Here is a 25927-nt window from a genome sequence, read left to right as displayed (position 1 = left end):
AAAAAATAATTAAAGATCGGCTCTTCGACGATTTTATGACGTCATTCGCTACCATGCAGCCGCTGACGTCATCAAGATCGTAACTCTGTGAATATTTTCACTTTAGATTGACAGAAGTGACATTTAACAATTAAACATTTTATTCTCTTTGGTTGAAACTTTAACCTTGCGCAGCGTCTTGAAGGACAAATTATATTTTCATTTTTGACAAAATAATCGGAATCCTTGAATATTTTATATTTTTAAGAATGAGACACTTATTAAGAAGATAATATCTCGAAACGGTTTTGGAATTAGCATCAATTTTTTTTACTTAACATACCGAATTCAAGGAGCAACGAGGTATTTTAAAAATCATTGGAAATCTTATAACTTATCTGTCTGTATTTTTAATTATTTTTGTAAATACTTACATCTTTACGTTCCTGAAAAAATAATAGACACTGGAGTAACTGATTTTGCATTTTCATTGGTCTATCGCAATCGCAAACACATTAGTGCACAACAGAACCCCTGACACCCATCTTTTTCGTCAGTGGTTAAACACATTTAACGAATAGATGGCGCTGATAGAGTGGGGATAAAAGTGCGTCGAGTCCGCAACACCACTGATGTCACAACGTTACGGCAAAAGTGAACATTCAATTGCACGCGTACAGCGTCTAATGACACAACAAAGCAATATTTTTGTTACTACGACCGTATATCATGGAGTTTCTATTTTATTTATTCTATAATAGCCCCCACCCTAAGTTGAAGGTCAGTGGTATCGCGTACTCTACAAAGGAAACAACCAATAAAACAGCAAAAAGTTAACAACAAAGAGGAACTATGTATTTATTTCAGCGTGCGTGCAGTTGTGGTTGTTGGCCAGAATGAGCCGGTCGGGGTCGAGCCGCAGCTGCTCCATCACGCCGTAGATCTGCGCGCGCAGCCCCGCCGCGATCTCGCGCCGCCGCGCTATCACCCAGATGCGGTCTGGGGAAGAAAATGATAAAGTTAGCTATAGTGTGGCCATTAGTGCTGTGCACTCGCTGAGGTATACGCGGTGAGGTAGAGGCCGCCACAAGCGTGACAGAGACAGAGATAGAGCGCAGCAGCCGATTCTCCCCCCGTCTCGCCGGGCGAATAGCTCAGGGAGTGCACACCAGTTATGGTTACACTATAATGCGTAACATACATTGCCACAAGTTAACAGGAACCTACCGAATAGTTTTATGATTTTATGAAAATCAAAACTAGAATGGAACGCTCTTCAGCCGGCCGGTAAAGCCGATAGTGGTTGGATAAGAAAGACCGAGGACAGAGCATTGAGGCCCTCCTTGGGAAATGCCTATGTGAACGATAATTGGCTGATGATGGACGAACGAACGAGCCCAATGGGGAGTAACGCGTGTGAATTTGCCGCTAGGGGCGCTGGTGTCGACTGAGGTTAAGTGACATTTTACTTTTCATATAATTTGTTTGGCGGGCTTCGTGATAAATTATATTTTCGTTCATTTCCCTGTTGAAAAGTGATCTCTTTTCGCGAAATTATCGCAAATATGGATTATTTATCGATGAATGTGCACGCTTTGAAAGCTGAATTAAGGAAAAGAGGCGCATAAATAAGCGGTCTCAAAGAGCAGCTAATTCAGAGGTTAGTTTGTTTACTGTTTACAAACTTATTTTTTACGAAATGTATGCTTGTTTGCTTAGGTAACAGCTATGTTTTTGCTTTTTACAGACACCAAGACTATGACCGTAACAGTAACTTGGTTGTTAACGTAGAGGACAGCATCATACAACAAAATGATTCAGTGTATATGTCGCAGGCAACTGGTTTAATCTCCTGTTTGATTGAACCGCTAGCCCGTTCATTGGATGACGCTATTCAGTTGTATGACTAGGCCGAACGTTGATTGTACAAGCGTCACAAAACGTCCAACTAGTTAGCGGACTTAAAATCAGTCAGGTGGTGAATAAAACAAATATGGCGTCTAACAGCGAACAGCTGACACAAAAAGCACTTTTATTGTTATTTTTTGCAAATAAATTAGCTTTAAAGTGCGTTATTTATATTAAAATAGTGTGGCAACATGGATTTACCTATTATTTCACCGCCGGCGTATAGTTTCAAAGAAAAAAATGTGCTGAAACTGGATAATTATGAACAACAATATCAAGGTACGTTTATTGTTATTATTTAGTTAATTTGTGAGATGAGAGCTTTGTAACATAGTCTTTTTGTTGACTCTTGTCTGGTCATGTTCATCCTTAGCAGACATAACAAAGCTATACTATATCCCATTTAACGACTTCGCTGAATAACGTTCAGTCAAGACGTTGGACGTTACAGTCAACCACTTGACGAGTTGTTCTTTAGTCATTCAACTAAGTAGCGTCATCCAATGAACGGGCTAGCGGTTCAATCAAACAGGAGATTAAACCAGATGACTGCGACATATATATACTGTTGAGTGGCCTTAAGAAACTTTGTATAGCAGTGTAAACACTAAAAATGAAACTCCAGATCTAGATATTGTCACCAATGAGTAACTACTTTGGAATTTATGTACAGTGTACATACCATCGCTCTTACGGTGAATGAAAACATCGTGATAAAACCTGCATATCTAGATTTTCGAACCCACCAACCTGCAGAGGACCAGTGTGGTAGGAAATGGTCCAAGCTTAGGAGTGGAGTTTAGACCTTAAGGCGGACATGGACAAAGGCTCGATTCGAGTGAGCCAGGTGCAGGTACTGACACCCCCACAAATAATAGAATACTTAGTATACTATACTACCATTATTAAGTTTCAACTAACAACTCAACCAGCATTCATTGTGTGGATTACTAATGTGTTATATTTTTTGTATAGCAGTGTGTTTAAACGGAGAGGATAAATAAAAGTTAAATCAGTGTGTAATTCTTTTATTTTTAGTGTATTTATTAAATGCCTAATCCTTATTTACATTATGTTCTTTCTGAAATTGGTTATAATGATTTTCACAAACACGAGATTATCGGATAATAATTATTTCACAAGCCACTGTTTTAGAACAGTTTTATCACTTGGTAACATATGTCCTCCTTTTCTTTCCCAATATAACGGATCTGAACAACATTGCGGCATAGTAACTCGATATGATGATAGTTATTTTATAATTAATAAGCTTATAAGATTCAAGATTTAAAAACTTTATTTGGCGCCAATTTGATAAAGTCGCCTTTGATAAATTTGACAGCTATGGTACCTCTTTACCTCAGTCGACAGTGGCGCCAACTGGTGAGCAAAAAAACGGTAGTCCCCATTAAGTGGGCTGAGTGTTTGTATAGTATAATAGCTACATAACAAATGACTGGAAGATCGCCAAGATAGATAATCACACGTACCCGAGTGCGCGATGCTCACACTAGTGCAGGACCACACGATGGCGTACTGCTCGTAGTCTGTGAACAGCACAGAGTACTGCCCGGCGCCCGGCAGCATTCTTCCGAGGACATACGGCATGCGGTTGTTGAGTTTGTAGCGGAATGACGGCGAGCCCGCGTAGCTCGGGATGCCGATGCCGTATGTCGTCGATGGACTGCCGATCCTGGAAAGGTGGAGGTGAGGGTTTGGTTTGTGAAATGTGTCGAAGTGAAAGTTGAGGTTTTAAATGTACATGTAAAATGTGTCGAGATGAAAAACCATGTCTTAAACAGCGGTGTGAAATGTGTTGAGATGAAAGTTGAGAAGGGGTATAAGTTGAGGTTTTTAATTTCTATGTGAAATCTGTAGAGAGTAAAATTTTAGGTTTTAAACAGAAATGTAAAATTTGTCGGCATAAAAGTTGAGATTTAAAACAGAGATGTGAAATCTGCCAGGATAAAAGTTAAGGTAAGTGTTATTAGATAACTACTATCAAAATCGTTTGAAAATTATACACTTAGTATGTTTCTATTAACATTCCGGATCATCATCAGCTTCTAGAAGCTCTACGATGCTTTTCAACTTTTTTACCAAAACCAGAGAGCATAAACCTCCTTGACAAAAAAAAAACACAAATCCCACTGACCATCTATTGACGGTGGTGATGGTGAGCGAGAGGAAGCCGCGCGCCGTGACGGCCACCTCCAGCTGCGTGCAGCTCGTGCTGATCTCCATCAGGTAGAACGAGCGCTCCACCTCGAACCACGTGCCCGCCATCTGTGGGGGGAGAGAGGGGTGTGATTGTGGGAGTGATTTGAAAGGACAGATGAGTGAGTTGTGCGAGTGGTTTATTTTAAATGAAAACATGTTAAATGAATAGACCACGTGGTGACAAGCCATTTCTACACAGAAGCAGCAAGTAGAAGTGTTTTTAGGTACAAGTAATTTTTTTATTTTTTATAAATTAGCCAGGCTGTAGTCTGCAAATAAATTATAATTATAATTAAATTGCATTCATGATAGTTGTTAGTTATAATCGCAGTCGAGACAAACATAGTGCATCTTATAATTCATACGCATATTAACATAGTGGGTGTGGTTTATTTACCGTTCGAATCGCCTACTACGCAGCCAACAGTAGCCTACATATCTACAAATACTCAATGCATAGTGCCTATCTATGATATACCTACATAGGTACATAGTGTATTTATATCAGTGACAGAACTAGAAGGTCTTTGCACCAAAACCCATGAACAACATCAACCAAAAGAAGGGGGATTATTAAACATATTGTAAGTGTAGTGTTAGGTAAATTAAATTATAAAAACATACACAAATTAATACGTAGGTATAATTACTGCTGAATTAACCTACCTTCGTGTCGGTCACTGATACAATTCCACCTTGTGTGTGTAGAGTCATTATGTAAAGCGTGTGTAAATAAATAAGGAAGGGGCGGGAATACAGCTGATGCTCCTGACCTCTACCTGTGTGACGAAGTTAAATATATAGATCAACTGTCGAAGTACTGTATATAGATGTACGCTTCTGTGAGCAGGTAAATTATTATGCTTCCCTGTACATAAAAAACCGAAACATAGCGAGTGCAGCATTGCATTAGCCTGCTCAGTTGGAAGTGCTTACAATATACAACAGTACATAGCAAGAAAGTATATTTAAAAACGAAATGTCACAGGTTCAGTGACCATTCGTAATAACTATGCACATAATACAGAGCTGAATATTAATTAGACCACCAAATCTAGTAAACAAAAGTTATAAAAACTATCGGTAGGTTATGCAGGTAGTACAGGTACTTTTTTTTTTTAAAGATTTTATTATCACTCCGCAGACTTTATGTCCGTGCCTTTTTGAGAGATCAATATATTGTGAGAGTTTGGTTGTTTTTTATCTTCATCTTTTAACTACTCACTACTCAATGTGGAAGCTTATTATATATATATTTTATCTTATATATATATATATATAAAGGCCGTAGTGTCGGCCTTTAACCGACTAAACACCCCCAGTTGTGCATTTCTTGTTTTTTTTTTTCTTTGTTTCACACAGTCACACTTACAATTATACAGTAGTACAGGTACTTAAACACACCTACAACTAGACCTAGGGCTAGGTACATATATTTTAATTTCTGAATGCACATAATATATATTTAATATTAGTTAAATGAAATGTAACTATTATTGTAATATATTCAATCAATATATAATTATGAAATGAAAAACAAAATATGATCGATGGACCAAAAACAACTAAAGGACAATAAAATATGATCGTTGGACCAAAAACAAGTAAAGGTTAATGTAGGCTAAGGTCACACAATAATGTGTGGATGATCAGTTAATGACGTGGTGTTGTGGTCTTCCCGGAGGTTACGAGACATGTAAATAAGTTATCAATCAAAACAAGTTCATTTAAGTTACTTCTAAGTACTGTTGTACTGTTAAGATTCGTTTGAACTTAACCGCCGATCATACTTTACCCCAACCTATAATACTTATGTAAGAGGTTGTTTTTCTACTTTAATAAGCATATAAGTACTTAATAGTTACTTTATAATTGAATTGCTTATAGCAAGTACTTATATGATTTCTGAATACTGACTACAATTATACATACATTTCATCTTATTAATAAAGTTCCAAAACTGAAACTGAATCATATAATAGCACTTCACCTACTACTATGCGATTCTGTAATGTATGAAAGGGCACTTGTTTAAGTTCAACTATGCATTGGAATTGATTATACCTACATGGAGTGACTCAACGGTTGACTGTAAATCAACATTGCAGTGCAGACATGTTTTCAGTCCATTATCAATACTTACCTACATTTAAAATTTATAACTTCAGATTTCACAACTAGCACAATGCACATTGGGAAGGCAGAGCTGCATTGCTTTGCTACTATGTACTCCACTTTTTACAATTGTTTTATGACTATTTCATCTTGGTAAAGTATGTAAATACCTAACCTAACTGGCGGTACCTCAATGCGAAATGACGTACATACCTCATCACGACCCATTACGTCCCCACTGCTGGGGCACAGGTCTCCTACCAATGAAGGAAGGGTTTAGGCCTAGTCCACCACGCTGGCCAAGTGCGGGTTGGTGGACCCCAACACAAGCAAGCTTGTGCTGAGAGAGTTGGTAAGTGGGCAACCCGACTGTCAGAAGTTTTCAAGCCGCCCGAAGGCCTCTGACTAGGCTTAACGACTGCTGCCGAAGCAGCAACCGGGACCCACGGCTTAACGTGCCGTCCGAAGCACGGAAGCGTCCAGAATGGCTGACCGTGTCAGTTGTTGCTTAACCTCAGCGATCAGTTACGATCGCTGAGGCCCGCTCGACTACGGACGCTTCACGTACGTACATACCTATCTTTAGGTAATTATAGTTGGGTGTCGGTATCCCCCCGTAAAATTGCTTAGTTGTAGACTCTAGACACATTATCAATACTAGGTCAAGATCTCGTCAATCTATACCTACTTGAACTAATTATGTCTAAGGAATGCGTGCCACAGAAGTTGTAAATAACATGAACAACATAGTATTGAATAATGTCTGTTTTCAGAGCAGATTACACCAAGTGTACGTTTAACTTATAAGACGTTATTTACCAAGCAGGGTTTGATATGTGAAAGGGTCTGGAGTTTCCCCAAAAGTTGCCTAAAAGCCTCCCCTTACTGAGTCCACATGTCCCAGTTCTAAAAAAATTATTATAAGCTATTTAAAATACCTACCATGCTCTATATTTACAGGCAAAAGTTGTAGATATATGAAGAATAAAGTAGAATCTGCGTAGGTTTGACCCCTGGCCTGGCCCAAATATATGCAAGAAAAACTAGGGCAGTGGTCCAAGTGGAAAACTACATTTTACATTCTGGCACTGAGACGCACTGTGATTGGTCGCTAAAGTCGCTATTCTCTTTGGTCAACTGGACTCTCAATGAAACGATGAGCTGTATTCAGTTCTGTGGTCCAGTTATTGAGCTGACAACTGGACCATAGAACTGAGTACGGCCCATAATTTTATAATGGTAGGACTTTACATATAGTCCTCGGGTCTTGGATGTGCCCGTAAAAGGGCAATAGGCCCGCCCCCTATTACATTGGGACTAACATAACACTCTGCGAAAAGTGGGTGCAGCAATGCACCTCTGCCTACCACGCAAGGGAGTACATTAGTACAAGGCGTAAGTGCGTGTTTTTTTTAACATATAGTTGGCCAATGTATCTGAATCACAGCCTGTCTCAGAAGACCATAGAGTAACTGAGACTAGACGAATACAAGGTACAAGATACAATAAAGTTCAGAAATAACTCACCCTTCTAATATCGAAGTCTGGCAGCGGCGGGTACTTGGGGCAGCGGCCCGGCCCCGTGCCGCGCGCGCCCACCATCGCGCACAGTAACACCACATACATCTTAAATGCTCCTTTTATTCTGAAGTCCCCCATCGCACTGTTTATGTCCACTTCACTTCACAATTGAAAACTATTTAATTTGACTAAAAACTGTTTTTATTTTTTACGGCTGTATGGACGTTATTTTGTGAACACTTAGCATTATTGTTTTTTAACGTTCTCATCGGGCTCTGGAGTCCACTGTCGTCCTCTAGCCGCTCACTAGCACTGCAGTCATTACTATTCAACTATTCATGCCCAACGCCATTTAAATACTACGTGTGAGGTACAAATAAAATAAATAAATGTACATAAAACGGCGGATTGTGTGGTCGCGAGTCAGCTAGTGACAGTGCACAAGTCAGCGCCATCACCGTATGTCTCGACAGACGCTTCACCGGCCTCTGGAGCTATTAGATCACATTATTATGTGTCTATCTGTACTTCTATGCCTTATCTAAATGCGGATTAATTAGCAAGTAAAGATAGGTTTATGTAATAATCAATCATTTATATTTGCAACAATTATTTACAATTCTTAGGTATTATTTATTACTATGTACATATGTAAGAGCATTATATGCTAGATATTGATTTATATGTGATTTTACGGCATCTTTACAGGGACCGTCACTCTTATTGTTACCAGTAACGATACTGAACCTTAAAATTTTAGTAGGTTGACTGAAAAATTCAAAACAACAATATACAATATGTTTTGTATCTGGTGGATGAATATAAATTCATACGTGAAATAAGCTGTTGAGATGTCTGTAAAGTCTATTCCATTTTAAACATTCACTGAGATATAGGATCTCTATAAAAATCCTCGGATCAAGAAACAGCTTAAAGCATTTTATTTTATGCGTACAAATTACATTTGTCTCTTTAGAGAGTCTTCCTTCCCTATACAACCCTTAACTTGCTCTTATAATTAAACATTCGAACATTACAGCCTTATCATAACCACATCCTTATCCACCCTTTCCACAAACCTCAACCTTCACCACTTAATATTAAGCGCTATATCGCTCTTCTCCACCGCATGGTAGGTGGTATGGAGCGTGGCGCGCGCCTTGTCTGAATCTTCTCCGTCGAGCCAGTCGGCGTACAGCCGCCGGAGCAGGCGGTTGTGTGCTGGTGATGCTAGTGGGAGCGAAGAGTATAGGGATTCGAGACGGGCGACGAGGTCGCGCCCGCTTTCGCCGGAGACAGGGCGGGTTTGTGCGCCGCCGTTTAGGCAACCTGGGGGAATAAAAGAAAAAAGGTTAAGGTTACTTAAATAGATCTTGGAATCCCCAAACTCGCAGTGGGCAGCTTTCTGAAGAACTGATAACCGCTGGGGCAAACGTGTCCTAGCAGACTAGTGGAGCGAACTACCATGCAAACTTAGTCCAGACTAGCCGGCTGGACTAAGTTTGCATGGTAGTTAGCACCACTGTTGACCTTAGACAGGTAGATAGTATAGTGTTGTAGCAGTTTTTGGAAGCGCCCTTTGTCCAGCCCTTGCTTTGTGGTCCAGCCATAGAAGATGATTGGTAGATCATTAAGTAAATAAGTTATTCACCAGCAGGACACGCCATGACCTCCACGTAGTGGTAGGGCGACTTGCCCCTCTTCAGCTTCTGCACCAGGTTCTGAATGTTGCGGAACCCGTTGGCGACTCCGAAGCGCAGCACCTCCGCGCCGCCGCGCTCCAGCGTCGCCTCGCGGAAGTCGGGGTTCCTGGAATGTTGGGGATAGTGGTTAGTGTCTTTATTGCGACGAAGTATAAATGGTGCAAGAAAGGAGCCTTTCCGATGTACCTTACCTATAGGTACGTTCGGGTTTAGCTGGGCAATGAGAAGTGAGAATATGTAAGTACTTAGGTATATGTTTAATAATTAACTAAAATAAAACATAACGTAAACACTTCTGTTAGTATACCTAATAGGTCACGCTAGAGGCGTCACTGTATATGTGAAAAAACCGGCCAAGTGCGAGTCGGGCTCGCGCACAAAGGGTTCCGTAGCAGCAAATATAACTTAACCAAAATTACAGTTAAATCAACCTATCTCAAAAACTATAAGAGATACTTTGATCAAACCAAAAATCGTTGAAAGAGTTAATTAGCATGCATCACCTCTATTTTTTTTAGAATTTTATACCCCGTAGTTATAAAAATAGAGGGGGGGGACATACTTTTTACGACTTTGAGAGCTGATATCTCAAAAACCGTTCACTTTAAGAAAAATGTTTTTTAGAAAACTTTATATCATTTTAAAAGACCTTTCCATTGATACCCCACACGGGTATGTACATCGAAAAAAAAAATTTCATCCCTCAGTTACATGTATGGGGGGCCCCACCCCCAATTCTTTTTTTTACTATTTAGTGTCATATTTTTGTAGCGGTTCATACAACACATATTCCCATCAAATTTCATCACTGTAGTACTTATAGTTTCCGAGTAAATCGGCTGTGACAGACGGACAGACGGACAGACGGACATGACGAAACTATAAGGGTTCCGTTTTTGCCATTTTGGCTACGGAACCTTAAAAACCAAGACTTTTCACTATAACAAGCATTAGGCACTACTAGCTACTCAGATCAGCTGAGATACCCACGCTACCCTAGACCTTACTCGTCGATTCTCGAAGCGGAAGAAAATAAAAACTCTTCCCAAGTGAGACATCGGCATCCTCAGGGATGTGGCAATTTTTATATGCAGACTATAACCGAATGAACATAATCGCTGCAGCTCGTATCGTATAGGTATTGACATACTACGCAGTAGGTGCGGCGCGGGGCGCGGGGGGTGTCACCCGACTGCAAGTTGCACAATTATGCACCGCCCATTGTCCGGGTGCATCCAGAACATTCTATACATAATAGCTGCACACACTTACGATAATTAGTCAACCAATCAATGATACGTATTTTGGAAAAATCTGAAGTCTATTCAAAAGGCGCAAAAACTAAATTCACCAATAAATTGTGATAAAAAATATAACAATGAAAAATTAACCTTAGGTTTGTAGTAGCTTCTTGGGTTTTTGTAGATACTATTGTGATTTTTGCGTATGACACATTAGGTATATAAGAATGTTTGTTATTAAATTTCGGGGAAGCCCTGTATAACATTTGAATTTATAACAATGGGTAACTAATTAAGATTCTGAGAATCAGATGAGGAAAATATAATACTTAGGTAAACATTACTTTCGATAATGACGCCATAACTGCAGCTTCATCTATAAATATATCTGTGTGGTAGCTATACATATAACTAGTGGAAGCACTTCTTAAATAACAGTTTAGTTGTAATAATTAACTTCATACCGCTAAGCTTTATCATCAACCCACAATAATCGCTTACTGCTGGACATAGATCTCTCATCCCTTCATCAGACCACCATCTCCAGATAGCTTATTATATAGTGGTTATACATATCTAAAACACTGACTAGTACACACTATAATTACCTTAAATTCTTATAAACCAACGGCGCATCACTCTCCCCATACAGCTGCTCAGCCGCATACAAGAAGATCTGGTCAGCGTAGCCGCCGGAGCCCGAGCCGACGTGCCGGCGCAACCCCGGGCCCTGCGGGGGCGCGGCGGGGGCGGGCGGGGGGGAGGGGGGAGCGCCCCACGGCCAGTCCAGGGGCACACTGTCGATGTCGGCGAGGGGCTTCGAGTTGGCTTCCAGCATTTGTTCTAGCTCGACTGTTGGGTGGTGTGAGAGAAAGGTTTGATTAAATGAGATGCGGGTCAATGGTGTATAATAACTTGTACAAATGTAATAAGTGATGATATACATTATAAACAAACATATTTTTTTCTATAACACCACTTGTTATGTTCTTTCTTCAAATGTATACTAATAACTCGATTTACGCTTAATTACTACCATAAGGTATAACATTGAAGTTTAAAATTTAAAATTTTTAGTTCTTAAAAGTTTTAAATTTAAAAAAAATATGTTTTAGATGTTTAAATTTTATGTTTTAAGTTTCTCAGCTTAATTTTTTGAGTTTAAATATGGTGTCAATAAAGACTTTTTACTTTTTTAATACATATGTGTATAAAGAGTAACCAATACTCACTGGCAGTAATAACGCAGTCGACATCGTGACAGCTCAACAAATCATTATAGAAATCTTCCCTCGAGGCTTCCAGCTTCTTATCATAGCACGGCATGAAAGTCACGTGGTATATCTCTGCAGGGTTCAGTTGTTTATCCCGCGCGAGCACTTGTTTCACGAGGGAACCCATGATCTGTTGCGGAGACTTTGTTGTGGATATGTATGGGAGGATGAAGTTGCCGTGAGTTTTCTCTGCGTAGCATACCCAGCCTGGAAAGGGTTTTTGTTATTGTAATAATAATAATAATAATAATAATAATAATAAAGTTCTTTATTTACAGGTAAGACCCATTAGAATACAATTACAATAGTAAAATTAAATTAAATTATACATAATATGTTGCCTATGATAACTAATCTATAAAGCTAAGATTAGTTAAAATTTGCCATTCTCAGCACGGTGCACGGCCAACCAGTGTCTAACAAATCCGTTATCAAGGTTGGAACTAATCGTTTCTAGGATCCGGTTGTTAGAGTTCCTAATCCTCTCCCAAAAAGCAGCTGAACGAAACCGAAGGACAGCATAGAAGTCCGGGACCCTGGCGTCCGCGAACATGCCACTCGCGCTGCAGTACCTGGGTAACTTCATTATAATACGGAAGGCGTCATTGTATTGCACTCTTAAGACATTGTAAAAGCGTTTGGTGAAGTTAACCCAGAGCTGACAGGTATAAAAAGTTTGGCAGTACGCTTTGAACAATGTTATTTTGACTTCACGGGAGCAGCGCGCGAATCGCCTGGCGAGCATGTTGCAGCGCACGGCCAGCGCGCGCCGCTCCCGCTCCATGTCCTGCTCGTCGTTCAGCTGCTCGTTCAGGAGGTGACCCAAGTACTTGAAGCTCCTCACTACCCGAACTGGTGAACCCAGCAAGTAAACCGGCGGCACCGTCTCCGGACCCCCACCTGCACGAAATACGAGCATCTCGGTTTTCGCCACATTATACTTTAAGCCGTGTCTTTCAGCAAAGGCTTCACAGACTGAAAGCAGCTTCCTTAATCCGTTAATCGAGGGGCTGAGAAGCACCATATCGTCCGCGTAGCTCAAGTTGTTAACACACACGTTATCAACATGGCAACCGATCCTGGTGCTTCTCAGCTCCACGATTAGATCGTTAACATACAGGTTGAAGAGGTCCGGAGAGGTGAGCCCCCCCTGTCGTACGCCACAGTCTAATCTAAAATCATTAGATAGTGCGTCGCCCCATTTCACATTGTTAGTCTGGTTCTCGTACCAATATCTCAACAGGTTCACAACAATAGTCGGTACCTTGGAATCAGTAAGCTTCTGCCAAAGAGTCTTATAGTTTACTAGATCGAAGGCGCGGCTAAGATCTAAGAAACATGCATAGACAGAAGTGTTACGATTGAGGTAGTATTTTACAGTATGTTTGAGCGCGACTATTGCTGAATCCGTCGAGAGACCGGCACGAAAACCAAACTGCGCGTCATCAATCTTTATATTGTTCACCAGTTCGGGCTGCAGGAGCCTCTCGAAGATTTTTCCTATAACCGTACCTAGCGAAATAGGCCTATAGTTATTCGGGCTCGAGAGGTCACCAGTTTTGTTCTTGACAATCGGTACCACCACCGTCTTCATCATGTCGCTCGGCATGAAACAAAAACGGATGCACTGATTGTATAGGATGCTCAGAAGTCTGAACACCCCATCCCCAGCATACAGGATGTGCTCAAGACTGAGGCCGTCGTGGCCGGGCGACTTGCCGCGCGTCATGGCGCGCACGGCGCGGGCCACGTCCCCCGCGCTGAACTCCAGCCGCCCCGCGCCGCCACCGCCGCCGCCGCCGCCGTCCACGCCGGCCGCAGCCCCGGGCACACCCCTAACTTCTAATGGCTCCACTCTAAAGTGACGAGCAAACATATCCGCTATGGATTTTTTGCATGTTTCATTATTAACACTGACAGGCAGCTCTTGCTTACCGCTCAAACTCTTTACATTTTTCCAAAATTTTTGTTTACTTTATTAACTGCCAAAATATTCATTTTAATCGAATCCTCATTATTCTGCACCCATTTAAGTTTATTTTTAAATGTTTTTCGACTCTCTAGCATTAGTTTGTAAATATAGCCGCTCGCGGGGCTACCACAATCCATCCACCACTTGTGGTATAATCTGGCCTTAGCGTGACATTCCCTGACGTGGTGGTTCCAGCCGGCGACCTGTCGAGCCCGACCCCGTGCACCGCGCTGAGAGTGACAACTATGAATAGCGGCCTCCTGTAACGTTGTAACAATAGACTTGTACAAATCACTTATGCTAACCTTATGACAATCACAACATTTATTTTCATTTTCATTATTATCACAGTTATTACATTGACTAGACGTTTTTATCGCTATAAATTTATCATGACAATACTTGGCATAGTTATTAATTTGATCTATATTTCTACACTTCCAAAGCACGTTATTGATATCAGTCTTATTGTAAATATGTACATTCTTAATATTAAAAATCTTAATGTCAGCTTGTATAAAAATAGGGTAATGATCAGACCAACGAACATCATTGTCTACCCAAACTTTGGTAACTGAGTCCCAAGCGGCTTCAGTTGACAAACAATGGTCAAGCCACCTACGGGAGCCACTAGATTCACACATAAAAGTAAATGTACCGGACTCAACTCCTAAGTAATTTATATCCGCACATACCCAATTGTTTTCCGAGCAATAGCTCAGCAGCTCACGCCCAAACGGTGCGCTCGGGTGCGCGTTGAAGTCGCCGAGGGCAAATGCAGCCTCAACGTTGTTGTCATCAACAACGGCACCAATACACGCTAAACAGTTCGTAAAATCCGTTAGATTATCTGCTATGTCGCACGGCATATAAATAGTAAAGACCAGAAACACTCTATTACATAAACTTATTTTAATGGCCGCTATTCTATCAGATTTACAGTCAATAATGGTTACATTAGTAAACACTGACTTCCGCCACAACAGCGCCAGTCCCCCGTAGGGCCGACCTCGCAGCACTCCAGCCCCGGTGTCCACCGATGACGTAGATAAGCAGGCAAAGTCATTATCGATTTCATTTACGAAATTAAGATCATGCGGTAAAAGCCAAGTTTCCTGAAGCGCTACGATGTCAGCTTTTTTACAAATATCGCGCACATGAACAATGGACCTTTTCAATGATTTACAATTGAAAGAGGCCATTAATAAGTGGTAAGTTAGGTGTTTATCCATTATTGATACTATTGGGTCGTGTAAGGCGCGAAGTACGCTCTCTGTATCGCCTGTAGACCAAGCCAGCGGGCCAAAAGTTGTTATTTAGGATAGTACCTACTTTACTACCAGGGATCATAACTTTAAACGAATTAAAACTAGTTTCCCGCTGCGGCATTAAAAGTTCGACACTTAGGCATTTTTCATTCATGTCGACAAAGTGTTCCTGAATGTCTTTCTCGGTAATGTGTTTCATTAATCGAGACACATAGATAGCACAGGCGGGCTCCACGACCTGCAGTCTATTACTCGATTGCAAGGTGCCTCTCATATTTTTATTCTTACTACGCTTCTTATGCGACACCGTAGTAAATCCATTGTCATTTACACCCTTGTTGTCATAGGGCATACGGTCGACAGTCCCTCCCTCGCTACGCAAAATATCACGGTAGGTAGGCGTGTGCGAAATCTCGGCATCAACAAATTCGTCATCCGTAGGCATCGCCGACTCGGGCGACGGTGGACGGGCCGCGGCCGGCTCGGAAACCGGTCCGCTATCTTGTTCACTGCTCGTCAACATCGGCGCGCGAATGTCGCCCTTAACACACGCGCGTGACGTAGTCGCCGGGCTATTCTGCGTCGAGATAGATGACCGCCCAGTTAAACCGTTTGAGTTGATAAATTGAGATGGTTGTTTTTTGTTGAAGGGTTTCTTCTGTACTGCCACCCTGGTCTGGTCTGGTGTCCACCTCGATCTAAGCCGAGATAATTCGTCCTGAAGCGTTATGAACTCTGATTTTGAGACAGAGTTAGTTTTTAAGTCAAGCATTTCCGACTTAAGTAAAGTCAGGTCTTTCAGTAGTCGCGTTACGTCGACATGGTCGAAGGTCACAGGAGGAAGTCGGTCAAGGTTCTTCGCCACAAACGTGGGCTGAACGTCAGGATCAGTTGCTTTAAGGAGTGCTATAACATCTTTAATATTCTTTTTCTTCTTGTCTTCACCTTTTCTATTAACACAGCGAGCACCGGAAATTTCTTGAAATAGTACCGATTTACCCGTATCTATTTCGGCGTCAGAGAAGTTCGTAGCACATATTTGTATAAGGCTCACATCGTCGATTATGTCAATTTTATTCTGAACAAATGTTAAGAATTCGTCAATGATGGTTTTCTTAGTATTTATTTCACTCATTATTACAAGAACGAGAATAGCCCTCGCGCGCGGAAGGTGCGACAGTCATAGCCGCATACACAACCATACACGATACCGGTGCGGTGAAGACTCATGTGTAATGACAGGTTTGATGGTGGGATTCTGGGATTCCCATATAAAAGTAGTTGATTAATGTAACATTGCAATAAATTATGAGCTATTGTAAGCTACCTATTATAATTTTAACTGTAGTTCGTGAGCTACCTCATCTCTTGCAGGATGTTAATAAATAGCTAAATTAACATTCAAAATTGTAGATTTAATGTGTGGTTTGTTAAAAAAACGACGACCGAATGGCGTAGTGGTTAGTGACCCTGACTACTGAGCCGATGGTCCCGGGTTCGATTCCCGGCTGGGGCAGATATTTGTTTAAACACAGATATTCGTTCTCGGGTCTTGGATGTGCCCGTAAAATGGCAATAGGCCCGCCCCCTATTACATTGGGACTAACATAACACTCTGGCGAAAAGTGGGTGCAGCAATGCACCTCTGCCTACCCCGCAAGGGAGTAAATTAGTACAAGGCGTGAGTGCGTGTGTGTGTTTTGTTCCTTAAAAAAAAATCATGTAATTAGAAGAAGACGATTGTAAGCATGTTCGTTAAAAATAGAACACAAATTATGAGTTTTGCATTCACCAATGCGTCAGAGTGCAGGCAGCATAATATGTAAAAAGGGTCTCTTTTATTCTGATTGGTACTTTAAAACTATTGTGTAGGGTTAAATATTCCGTGGAGGACAATTATTCAAGATTTCACCGTTTTACTTGTGTATTCTTTGATTGCATAACTGCTGTATGACTAACATTGTATACTTTCTTCAGGGCAAACAGTATAATAGTAAAAACATGTGTCTGAGGTTATAAATACTCGTATTTGAGTGCCAGTAATATATTTTTTAATCAGTTTATATTATTATTTAAATTCTTTATTGCACATAATAAATTTGTACATAAGAAAACTTAATGCTAATAGCATTCTCTTCCAGTTAACCGTTGGCGTTGTGGAGAAGTTTAGAGACTGAGAGGAAAAATGTTAATAAAGTAAATATAGATGGCCTTATAACAATCACTGATTAAATCGGCGCTCAGTCTATCACAAGCTACCAGGAGCACAGAACACAGCAGGAGCCTCACCCGGACAGGAGCTGGCGAGCATGGGCAGCGCGCGCGCGGCGGGGTCGGCCTCATGCTCGCGCTATCACAAGCTACCAGGAGTACAGAACACAGCAGGAGCCCTCACCCGGACAGGAGCTGGCGAGCATGGGCAGAGCGCGCGCGGTGGGGTCGGCCTGCTGCTCGCGCAGTCTCCGCATGAACTCGCGCTGCGCTTCCAGCACCGAGAGGTCTTCCGCTATGGTCATGTCTAGCACTAAGTCCGCGCCCAGGGACTTTAGGTAACCTGCAGACATTTTGAGTAAATGTTTAGTAGTGTATTTTTTTGCTGAGGTACAGTGAAAGGATGTGAATAAAAATTAAGTGGCTTATTTAATCCTATCATACATAACACAATTATTATTTTCTAATATATCACTTTGCTCTTGCCACATTTACATAATGATGAAAATTACATGTACTGTGTGAACTGTAAGTCTAGTAAATAATGTACAAACCCACTAGTTTACTGGTAGTTTCTTCAGGACTGAGGTTGTACCTGGCTGCGATGGACAGAGTGGGCTGAGGGGACAGTGAGACAACCACCAGACTCACATCACGAGTCACACCCTTACTGTCTGTGTATTTTCGCTCTGAGAATACCCTGGAAGTAGATTGTTATGTTTCATGGCTAACTTTGAAGATTTTGAAGTTATCAGTAGTATGTGCGAAGACAAATCTTTTATAAAATGTAAAAATAATATCATCCATCCACAAGACACAGGATTTCTTATATTGATAAACCATTTGTACCTACTGACTAGTACTACAACTGTATTCCACAGGGCAATATGATATTCTAGGCTGTACCCATGTATTTATTTGCATTTTATAAGTACTGAGTACCACAAAGTACCTGAGTAGCTCCTCCTGGCTCTGCCTGGTCACCAGCACGCTCTCGGCGGAGGTGATGCAGCCGCTGCACGCGAGGCAGTCCGCCAGCGTGATCTCCACCTTCTGCAGCCGCTGAGGCACCCCCAGAGACACGTCGAAGTAACCGTCCTCGCCGATCTTGATCTTGGCGCCGGTCTTCGTGGCAGACTTCTCGATCTTCACTGGCTTTATGCATTCCTGCGAGCAACAAAGTGGCAACGGAAGCAGGAGGTCAAAGAAAGCTAGAGTGAGGCAGGAAATACGATAATAACGGAGTAGGTATAGGTTAGAATAACAAACCTGCGATGGAGTGATGAAGTCGTCAAGGTCAGTGAGCTGTAGTGCTCCACTAAATCTAGAAGCCATTTTTGTGCCTAAATGTGAAATAAAATAATAAGGTTTCGTTTAAATCACAGTTTTCGCAATCACGCATTTATCAACAAAACAAATCAGCTGATAATATGTCAATGTCAAACTTGACAACTGACACAAAGAAAGTTGCCAGTAAGTAAATAGTCTTGTTTTTTATTTTTAACAATGGTCACACTTAAACTAATTTTTAAAAGAATGGCGGGAAAAAAAATAGTATTTTTCTGTTTTTCTAAACTAAATAATGAAGAGAGCCAATAGTTTGTTGTAAACACTACAGTTTAAATTTAAAGTTGGAGGTCACGGTGTATCATATACCGAGATATTTAAGGCCTACAACGTCGCTACTTACGGTCTTTTTTAGGTAACTACATCTACTTTACTAACTATCGTATGATTCGATGGCTCAGAAAGGTAGATAAATGCTTAAATGGGCAAAAGAAGTGCGTCTTAATTATCTATTGTTCTTCTCGCTATGTAGAGTGGCGCATGATGACTTAATAACTGCGTATTTTTCCCACGCATGTTTTAAGGTCAACGTCGACTTTTATAAGTACCAACAATATGTTTTTAAATGTTCAATTTCCACTCCCACTCACCTTCGTAAATTATATCATTGACATCACTGCAATGCCCCAGTGATGAGGACCTTTGCTATCGAGCATAATCCTGGCAGTGTGCACCGCACGTCGAGAAAAATCAATCAAAAGAGTTCCCGCCTCCGTCTGTTTCCAAGGCAACGAGTAAACAGTGGGGTGACCGTCGCCGAGTGCGGACGTCTGTCCTCGATTTACTATTTCTATCCAACTTTGTGCATAGTATTTTGTGGTGTGCTGTGAGCTTTTGGACTGCGTGTGGACGGAGTGCACGATGGGAGACGAGGGAGCGGTGACCGGCACCGGGGCGGAGAAAATCATCCACACATACCCGCTGATAAGGGTCAGTTTGTTCAAAATTGTTTTGTTTACTAACCTCGTGCGTATAGATTTTCTGTTTACATAATATTGCGACGAATTCCTTAATTTTACCACACTTTAATTAACTAGTTAAATTACCTTATTACTAACTATCCATCTAGATATCTATAAGTACTTAATGATTTGTACACATGCCACAAAACTGTTATACCTACAACCCTATGATATCATATCCAAATTAGAAGATATCAAATTTCGGAAAGTCAAGGTAGAGGCTGGGTAGAGGTTAAAACTTGAAACCTAGTAAAGTGTCCGAGACGAAACTAAAGATAAGCAAGAAGTGCGATCACCGTGACCTATCGAATTACCCGCAGACGACGGACTCGCTAAAGAAAACTGGCGTAGGGTGGCCACACGCATGCACAGCACAGCTATGCATGGGATAAACATTTTGTGGTGTGGGATATCTACATAGTGTACCTATAGATAAACGGTAAGAGGGAGCGGAGGGGCCTTGACATTATTGCTGCATCGATGTACCAAATAAGAGGGTGCGTAGGTGGTTAGGTATAAAGTGTATAGTTAGGTATGTCGATGTCTGGGAGTCTGGATGAGGGTGGCTGAATCGCATGGAATGTGAATTACAAATAGGAGACCCCTTTCCTCTTGAGATCGATAAGGTGATTCATTCAGCTTGTAGGCATCTTACCGATCTTGATTTACATTTACCTACTTAGTTACTAGTTATAATAAATTAGGTAGGTACAATGTCCAACATAAGAGTAACCAACCCTGTAAGAGTTCCTACCTATTACTATCTTATCTATATCTAGCGAAGCATATTAAACTACCAAAGCCGTAAGTCGCTATGGAATTTCTCAAGTCTCCGCCATCACAATCGAATGGACACCGCATTCATGTGTTGACACAGTAAAGTGTGCTGTGCTTACATATCGCTTTCCGATCTTCAAACTCAACAATCCACCCGTAATATAAGCTGTAAAAGCAAACATTGTAAGATAAAAGTGCTTCCATAATAAACATGTTAGGGAAACGAGGCTTGCGAGTACTGTTTGTTAAGCCCAACTGGGATTTAAATAACATGCCCACTTAAGGGTCATAACATAACCGCAGCTTTACATTCTATGCACACTATCGTAAATTAATATTTTAGGTTGAGTTATAAGTAGGTAGATACTTCTGTTATTAAATAAATAAATAATAAATATGTGGGGACATCTCACACACGGCCATCCGACCCCAAGCTAGGCAGAACCTGTGTTATGGGTGTCGGACAGCTGATATATCTACACAAATACATAGATAGATAGATACTAAATATAAATATCAACACCCAAGACCCGAGTACAAATATCTGTCTTTAAACAAATATCTGCCCCAGCCGGGAATCGAACCCGGGACCATCGGCTCAGTAGTCAGGTCACTAACCACTACGCCATTCGGTCGTCGTATTAGTGTCAATGCAGAACTGAAGAAATATTAGCTTCCGTTCTATCCACCTGTGTCACTTTCCAACAGGTAGGTACTGCCTACCCTCGCCCTGGGAATACTAGATCTTTCTATAAAAGGTGAAGGTACCTACTTACCTCATTATTATTCAGTAGACGAAATCAAGGCTCTTTCTAATGAATGTGTGGGCAGTCACACTTACGAATGTGCATAACTAAATAATGAGAATCATCTTCTAAATAATGATGTAGGTCCTGGGAATTTAAATATTTATAACACACAACCGTGCGCTATATGTAAACATTAATTAATTTGGAAACATTATGCATTAGAAGGAGAGACCATTTCTGTACTAGGTAGGTTTATGAGACTCCACACCTAAATATCTACAGGAATGTTCACTTTTGTATTTCCAAACTATATCTAATCCTATTCTCCACTCTCCACAGCACTCGGACATGACAGAAGAGATGCGAACAGAAGCGGTGGAGCTGTCAGTGACGGCTTGCGAGAAGTTTGCCACCAATAACGAGCTGGCAGCTCGCATGGTCAAGGAGGCTATGGACAAGAAGTTTGGGCCAGCCTTCCACGTCGTGATCGGAGAGAGCTTCGGCTTCGAGGTCAGCTACGAGTGCACCACAATATGCTACCTCTATTTTGGCGGGAACCAGGCCATTTGTATATGGAAGTGCTCGTGAGGTTGTCTGTGGTTCGAACTTTTTGGTGGCCAGCTGGCCAGTCGCATTTCGGTGCTTGGAGGTCTGGATTGGTGTTACTTTTAAGTTTGGATTTTAAGGTGAAAAATTTAGATATCTATTATATAATATTGAGTAGGCATATACCATGACCTATGTTTACTTCCGTAGCGCGATAATCTTGTGCAAAAGAATGTACTTACTTATTAACAATTTATATGTTTAGTCAACCACAACCTAAGTAAGAAAATAATGACAACCTGGTAACTTTGAGAAAATTATACAAAAAAATTAAGAACGTTTGGCTTTTGCGGGTTTAGAATTTACAAAACAATGGCCTTTTCATGTGTAAATTTTAATACCGCTATTATTGTAAATGGGAACATTTATGTAAAGTAGTTTTGGAAGTCGACAAGTATAGAAATTGGTTGTAATGCAAGTTTGCCGAAAAAGCTATGTTATAAAAACATGCATTGGTCATGCCTACTTTTATTACTGTACTTTGGTTCTAAGTACAGTCTATTCTATTCTATTCTATTCTCATAGGGGGTGAAGTTCCTGTACGTGGCTCTCTCGAGTGGAACCTTTGTACATATCCCCTTGATTTCAGCTCAGCCAGCCTAGCTCCCGAGTAAACTGGAGTAGCAGGCCTTGGTGTTGTAATAGCTACAGTTCTAAGTACAGTATTAAAAGTAATACTTTACCTATACACCGTTGTACCTGTATATCGAGACTTGAGGAGATTATTGTAATAATTTATGAAGATTTAATTTTAACGTTCTGAAGCTAGAGTGACCACACTTTTTGTACGAGTCAAGATACTCATACCTACTGTAATAAGGATGAGAACAACCTTGAAATGTTCTTGTACTTCCTTTTAAAGAACTTTAGCTATTGATAATAATTACTCATTTGTCCGGCCATAATTGTCAGTACGATTATAATGATTTTGAAGCAATTTTGTCAATTACATTTTTTTAACGAAGTCATTATATTATATTTTGAAATATCCCCGTATCTTTGTGTACTAAATTATGATCATTACTTATTTACATTGACATTGCATTTGAAATATTTAGGTATTATTTTTTTATGTCGTGTCCTATAATAATTTATTTAATGAAAATGAATGATAATTATTACAAAAATATATTGTTTTTCAGAGACTTGATTTTAATTTATATCCTATATACATAGAACATCCCTTTCTTGAAGATTTGAATAATCAAAACGCTCAATTAATTAATCATCAATAATATGTATATTTATTTAATAAAATTTAATACAATAGAAACGTACCAACTCAGCCAAGCTCCTGTCTCCAATGGAATTAAATGCGATTATAATGCTCGACTTAACACAATATTTCTTTAATCATTAATACTGTAATATTTGTTGTGGATATAAAAAGTAGTAAATATTTCAAGCTATTTGAATATATTGGAACATTTCAAGTGCTATATAATATAATTTTATAGTGTGTGAGGAAACAGGAACACAAGTACATACTTCACATTATCTAAGCTACGTCTTTTACAAACATACATTGGCACATAAACTCATCACAAATTCTCATCATTTCAGTTTTAGTATGAAAGCTATAATGGGGTTTGGGATTAAGCAAAGTGGGGATACACATAAAATTTCTGACCCACTGAGCAATTACAATGTCATTATTCAAATATGTTAGAACTTACAATAAAATTCATATATAATATTATAACTATAATACAACATTATAGAATATACGAATATAGTCATATAAAAAACTACACAACTGATTTTATACGGTGAACTTATTCTATTTAACAAATGTATGAATATAGGTCAACTTTTAGGCACAGTTAGTATCAATGTACTGTGTACTGGGTCTGATGCACTAGGCACTGGGTTGGAAATGTGCGACTAGGCTTTTCGCTTCTTCTAGTAGGTGGGGAAAAGCAAAAGGTGCAAAAACAATAAAATACGGTGCCCAGTAAAATTTCAGTTCAATTATTTTTAAGCAAAAGAGAGAAAATATATTATGCCTCTATCCACACGTCATCTCTTTCAAATAGTGTGGATTTTTTCACAAGGTGTATCATAAAGTAAATGCTATATTATTGGAAAATTAATAGGGTTAAATATAAACTATAAATTTTTAACATGAAGATTATGAAGAATCTAAGACGTTCATACTAGTCTGTAAAGTTGTACTTATTCACTTGTTCTACAATAAATGGACGAGGGAAGAGAGAAGAAGCGACATATAGAAATTTGTAACAAATTTTGAATCACATAATTCGCACCAATGAGATACATTACAATAATTTTAACCCAACGCTAACTGGGTATGGCACTTGATTAGTTAAAAACTTAACTTCTAAATAATGTTATACTTAAATAGAAGTCTTTAACTCCTAACATGTTGTATACTTAGGGTGGCTTTTATCAACGTGATAAATGTATTTAACTTTTTATTTAAACACAATTTTTATTTAAATTTCGTAAAACATCTTTTACCACGACTTAAATATGATTAGTAATCTGTTAAACCTAAATGCGGTCAAATGGCTATTTAACTTTACTAAACACATTTATCTACTACGCATGTCATGGCGTCAGTCGCGGCGACCAGCTGACCGACCGGCTGTCAAGAGAACTTTTCCATTTCTAGCATTTTTCCTCAGTGATGTCTAGTTGTTGTCTGTGAGAGATTCAGAGGTCATTATTCAGAGGTTATGTTGAGGTTATCTAATAAATAATGGATTTGTGGGATATTTTGTTTGATGACGATGATGAAGAATTACTTCTCTATATGAATAGACCTCGCTCATTACGCTATATTGCAGAAAGAACTAACTTATTTGAGACACTACCAGATAAAAAAATTGTTAGGAGATTTCGTTTGACAAAACAAACTGTATCGCTATTCTATTCTATTCTATTCTCTGTGAGGGTGTAAGTACCTGCACCTGGCTCTCTCGAGTGGAACCTTTGTGCAAATCCCCAAGGTCTAAACTGCCTTCCTAAGCTTGGACCATTTCCCACCACCCTGGTCCACTGCGGGTTGGTGGGTTCACATATCTAGATGTGCTAGATCTAGATATACAGGTTTCCTCACGATGTTTTCCTTCACCGTAAGAGCGATGATATACATTGTACTTAAGTTAAAAGAACTCATTGGTACATGTCAGCGCCGGGATTCGAACCCGCATCTCTGGCGTGAGAAGCGGGCGCTTACCACCGCTCGCTAAACTGTATCGCTTCTACTACAAGAAATTCAACATCATCTTGAATTTATTTCCACCAGGTAAGTAGCTAAGGTATTGAAATAATAAAGTTATCTGACTACATCATTATCTTATACTTTTATTTATAAGTAAGTACCTATAATTATTGTTACAGAAATAATGCAGTTACTCCAATGAACCAGTTGTTATGCACACTCCGATATTATGCAACTGGCAGTCAGTTAATTACTTGTGGAGATGTGATAGGTGTGGAAGAACCAACAGCAGCTTGCAGAATCATTCATAGAGTTACTCATGCAATAGCATTATTGTATAAAAAATACATTAAATCTCCTGATACCATTCAGGAACAACGTTTTTTTGCTCTCTATAATGTGCAAGTATGGTTCCAATACCTACATTGCACAATAAATCTTGTTCTTCCCTTGTAAAATTAGGGGCACGAACACGAGAAGAAGTTGCTTGACTATTCCTTTTACTTTGAAATCACAACAACAAATAAATACAAACACCACCACGCGGTGAAAGCCGAAATAAGTTTTGTTTTGAAATAAATAGTGTTATTTTGTCTATGTTTGAAATTGATAGATTGACTCCGTTTTACGCTGAGTCGTTTCGAATGTTCAATAAAAAATATGAAGTCTCTCATTAAAAAGATGTGGAACTGAACGTAAATAACAAATCGCAGGATGCTAAACGCATTTAACTAAATAGTAATCGAAATACCATGGTGAATTATGAAGCTAAACATGTTTAGGATAAAATTGTTTAGTGCATTAAACGCAATTAGCTAAATGAATTTATGTAGTATTTAAATAGAAGTTCGTAACAGCCACCCTTAGTTCATCGTTTTCAATGTAAC

The 25927-nt window shown here is 39.9% G+C and overlaps 3 protein-coding genes and 1 long non-coding RNA gene across 5 annotated transcripts; 2 read left to right on the top strand and 2 right to left on the bottom strand.

The window, feature by feature from the left end:
- Positions 1 to 811: 811 nt before the first annotated feature.
- Positions 812 to 8672, bottom strand: LOC105394034 (apolipoprotein D). The gene is made up of 4 exons (XM_048623598.1): positions 7750 to 8672; positions 4043 to 4173; positions 3378 to 3580; positions 812 to 978 (listed from the first exon to the last, which is right to left on the bottom strand). Exons 1-4 carry the CDS (start codon positions 7879 to 7881, stop codon positions 830 to 832), a joined length of 615 nt encoding a protein of 204 aa, XP_048479555.1. The 5' UTR covers positions 7882 to 8672; the 3' UTR covers positions 812 to 829.
- A 149-nt stretch (positions 8673 to 8821) lies between these two features.
- On the bottom strand, positions 8822 to 18850 carry LOC105394041 (probable cytosolic Fe-S cluster assembly factor GJ13047). 2 transcript variants are annotated; one of them, XM_038117905.2, is made up of 8 exons: positions 18682 to 18850; positions 18365 to 18579; positions 17967 to 18112; positions 17597 to 17755; positions 11920 to 12168; positions 11296 to 11539; positions 9395 to 9552; positions 8822 to 9072 (listed from the first exon to the last, which is right to left on the bottom strand). In XM_038117905.2, exons 1-8 carry the CDS (start codon positions 18745 to 18747, stop codon positions 8831 to 8833), a joined length of 1479 nt encoding a protein of 492 aa, XP_037973833.2. In that variant the 5' UTR covers positions 18748 to 18850; the 3' UTR covers positions 8822 to 8830. The 2 variants fall into 2 exon arrangements, with proteins under 2 accessions (XP_037973833.2, XP_048479549.1); XM_048623592.1 differs by lacking the exons at positions 17597 to 17755; positions 17967 to 18112; positions 18365 to 18579; positions 18682 to 18850 and adding an exon at positions 17491 to 17580.
- A 524-nt stretch (positions 18851 to 19374) lies between these two features.
- On the top strand, positions 19375 to 22935 carry LOC105391030 (dynein axonemal light chain 4). The gene is made up of 3 exons (XM_048623470.1): positions 19375 to 19689; positions 21587 to 22344; positions 22512 to 22935. The coding sequence occupies exons 1-2, from the start codon at positions 19621 to 19623 to the stop codon at positions 21833 to 21835; spliced, it is 318 nt and encodes a 105-aa protein (XP_048479427.1). The 5' UTR covers positions 19375 to 19620; the 3' UTR covers positions 21836 to 22344; positions 22512 to 22935.
- Positions 22936 to 25053: 2118 nt separating this feature from the next.
- On the top strand, positions 25054 to 25422 carry LOC125489046. Its single transcript, XR_007266697.1, has 2 exons — positions 25054 to 25124; positions 25220 to 25422. It is a non-coding gene; the product is annotated as an uncharacterized LOC125489046 (long non-coding RNA).
- Positions 25423 to 25927: the final 505 nt, after the last annotated feature.

This window comes from Plutella xylostella, chromosome 10 (assembly GCF_932276165.1).
Source record: "Plutella xylostella chromosome 10, ilPluXylo3.1, whole genome shotgun sequence".
Taxonomy (NCBI): Eukaryota; Metazoa; Arthropoda; class Insecta; order Lepidoptera; family Plutellidae; genus Plutella; species Plutella xylostella.
Note: the sequence above shows the minus strand (reverse complement) of the source record. Positions and strands in the feature narration are given on the sequence as shown.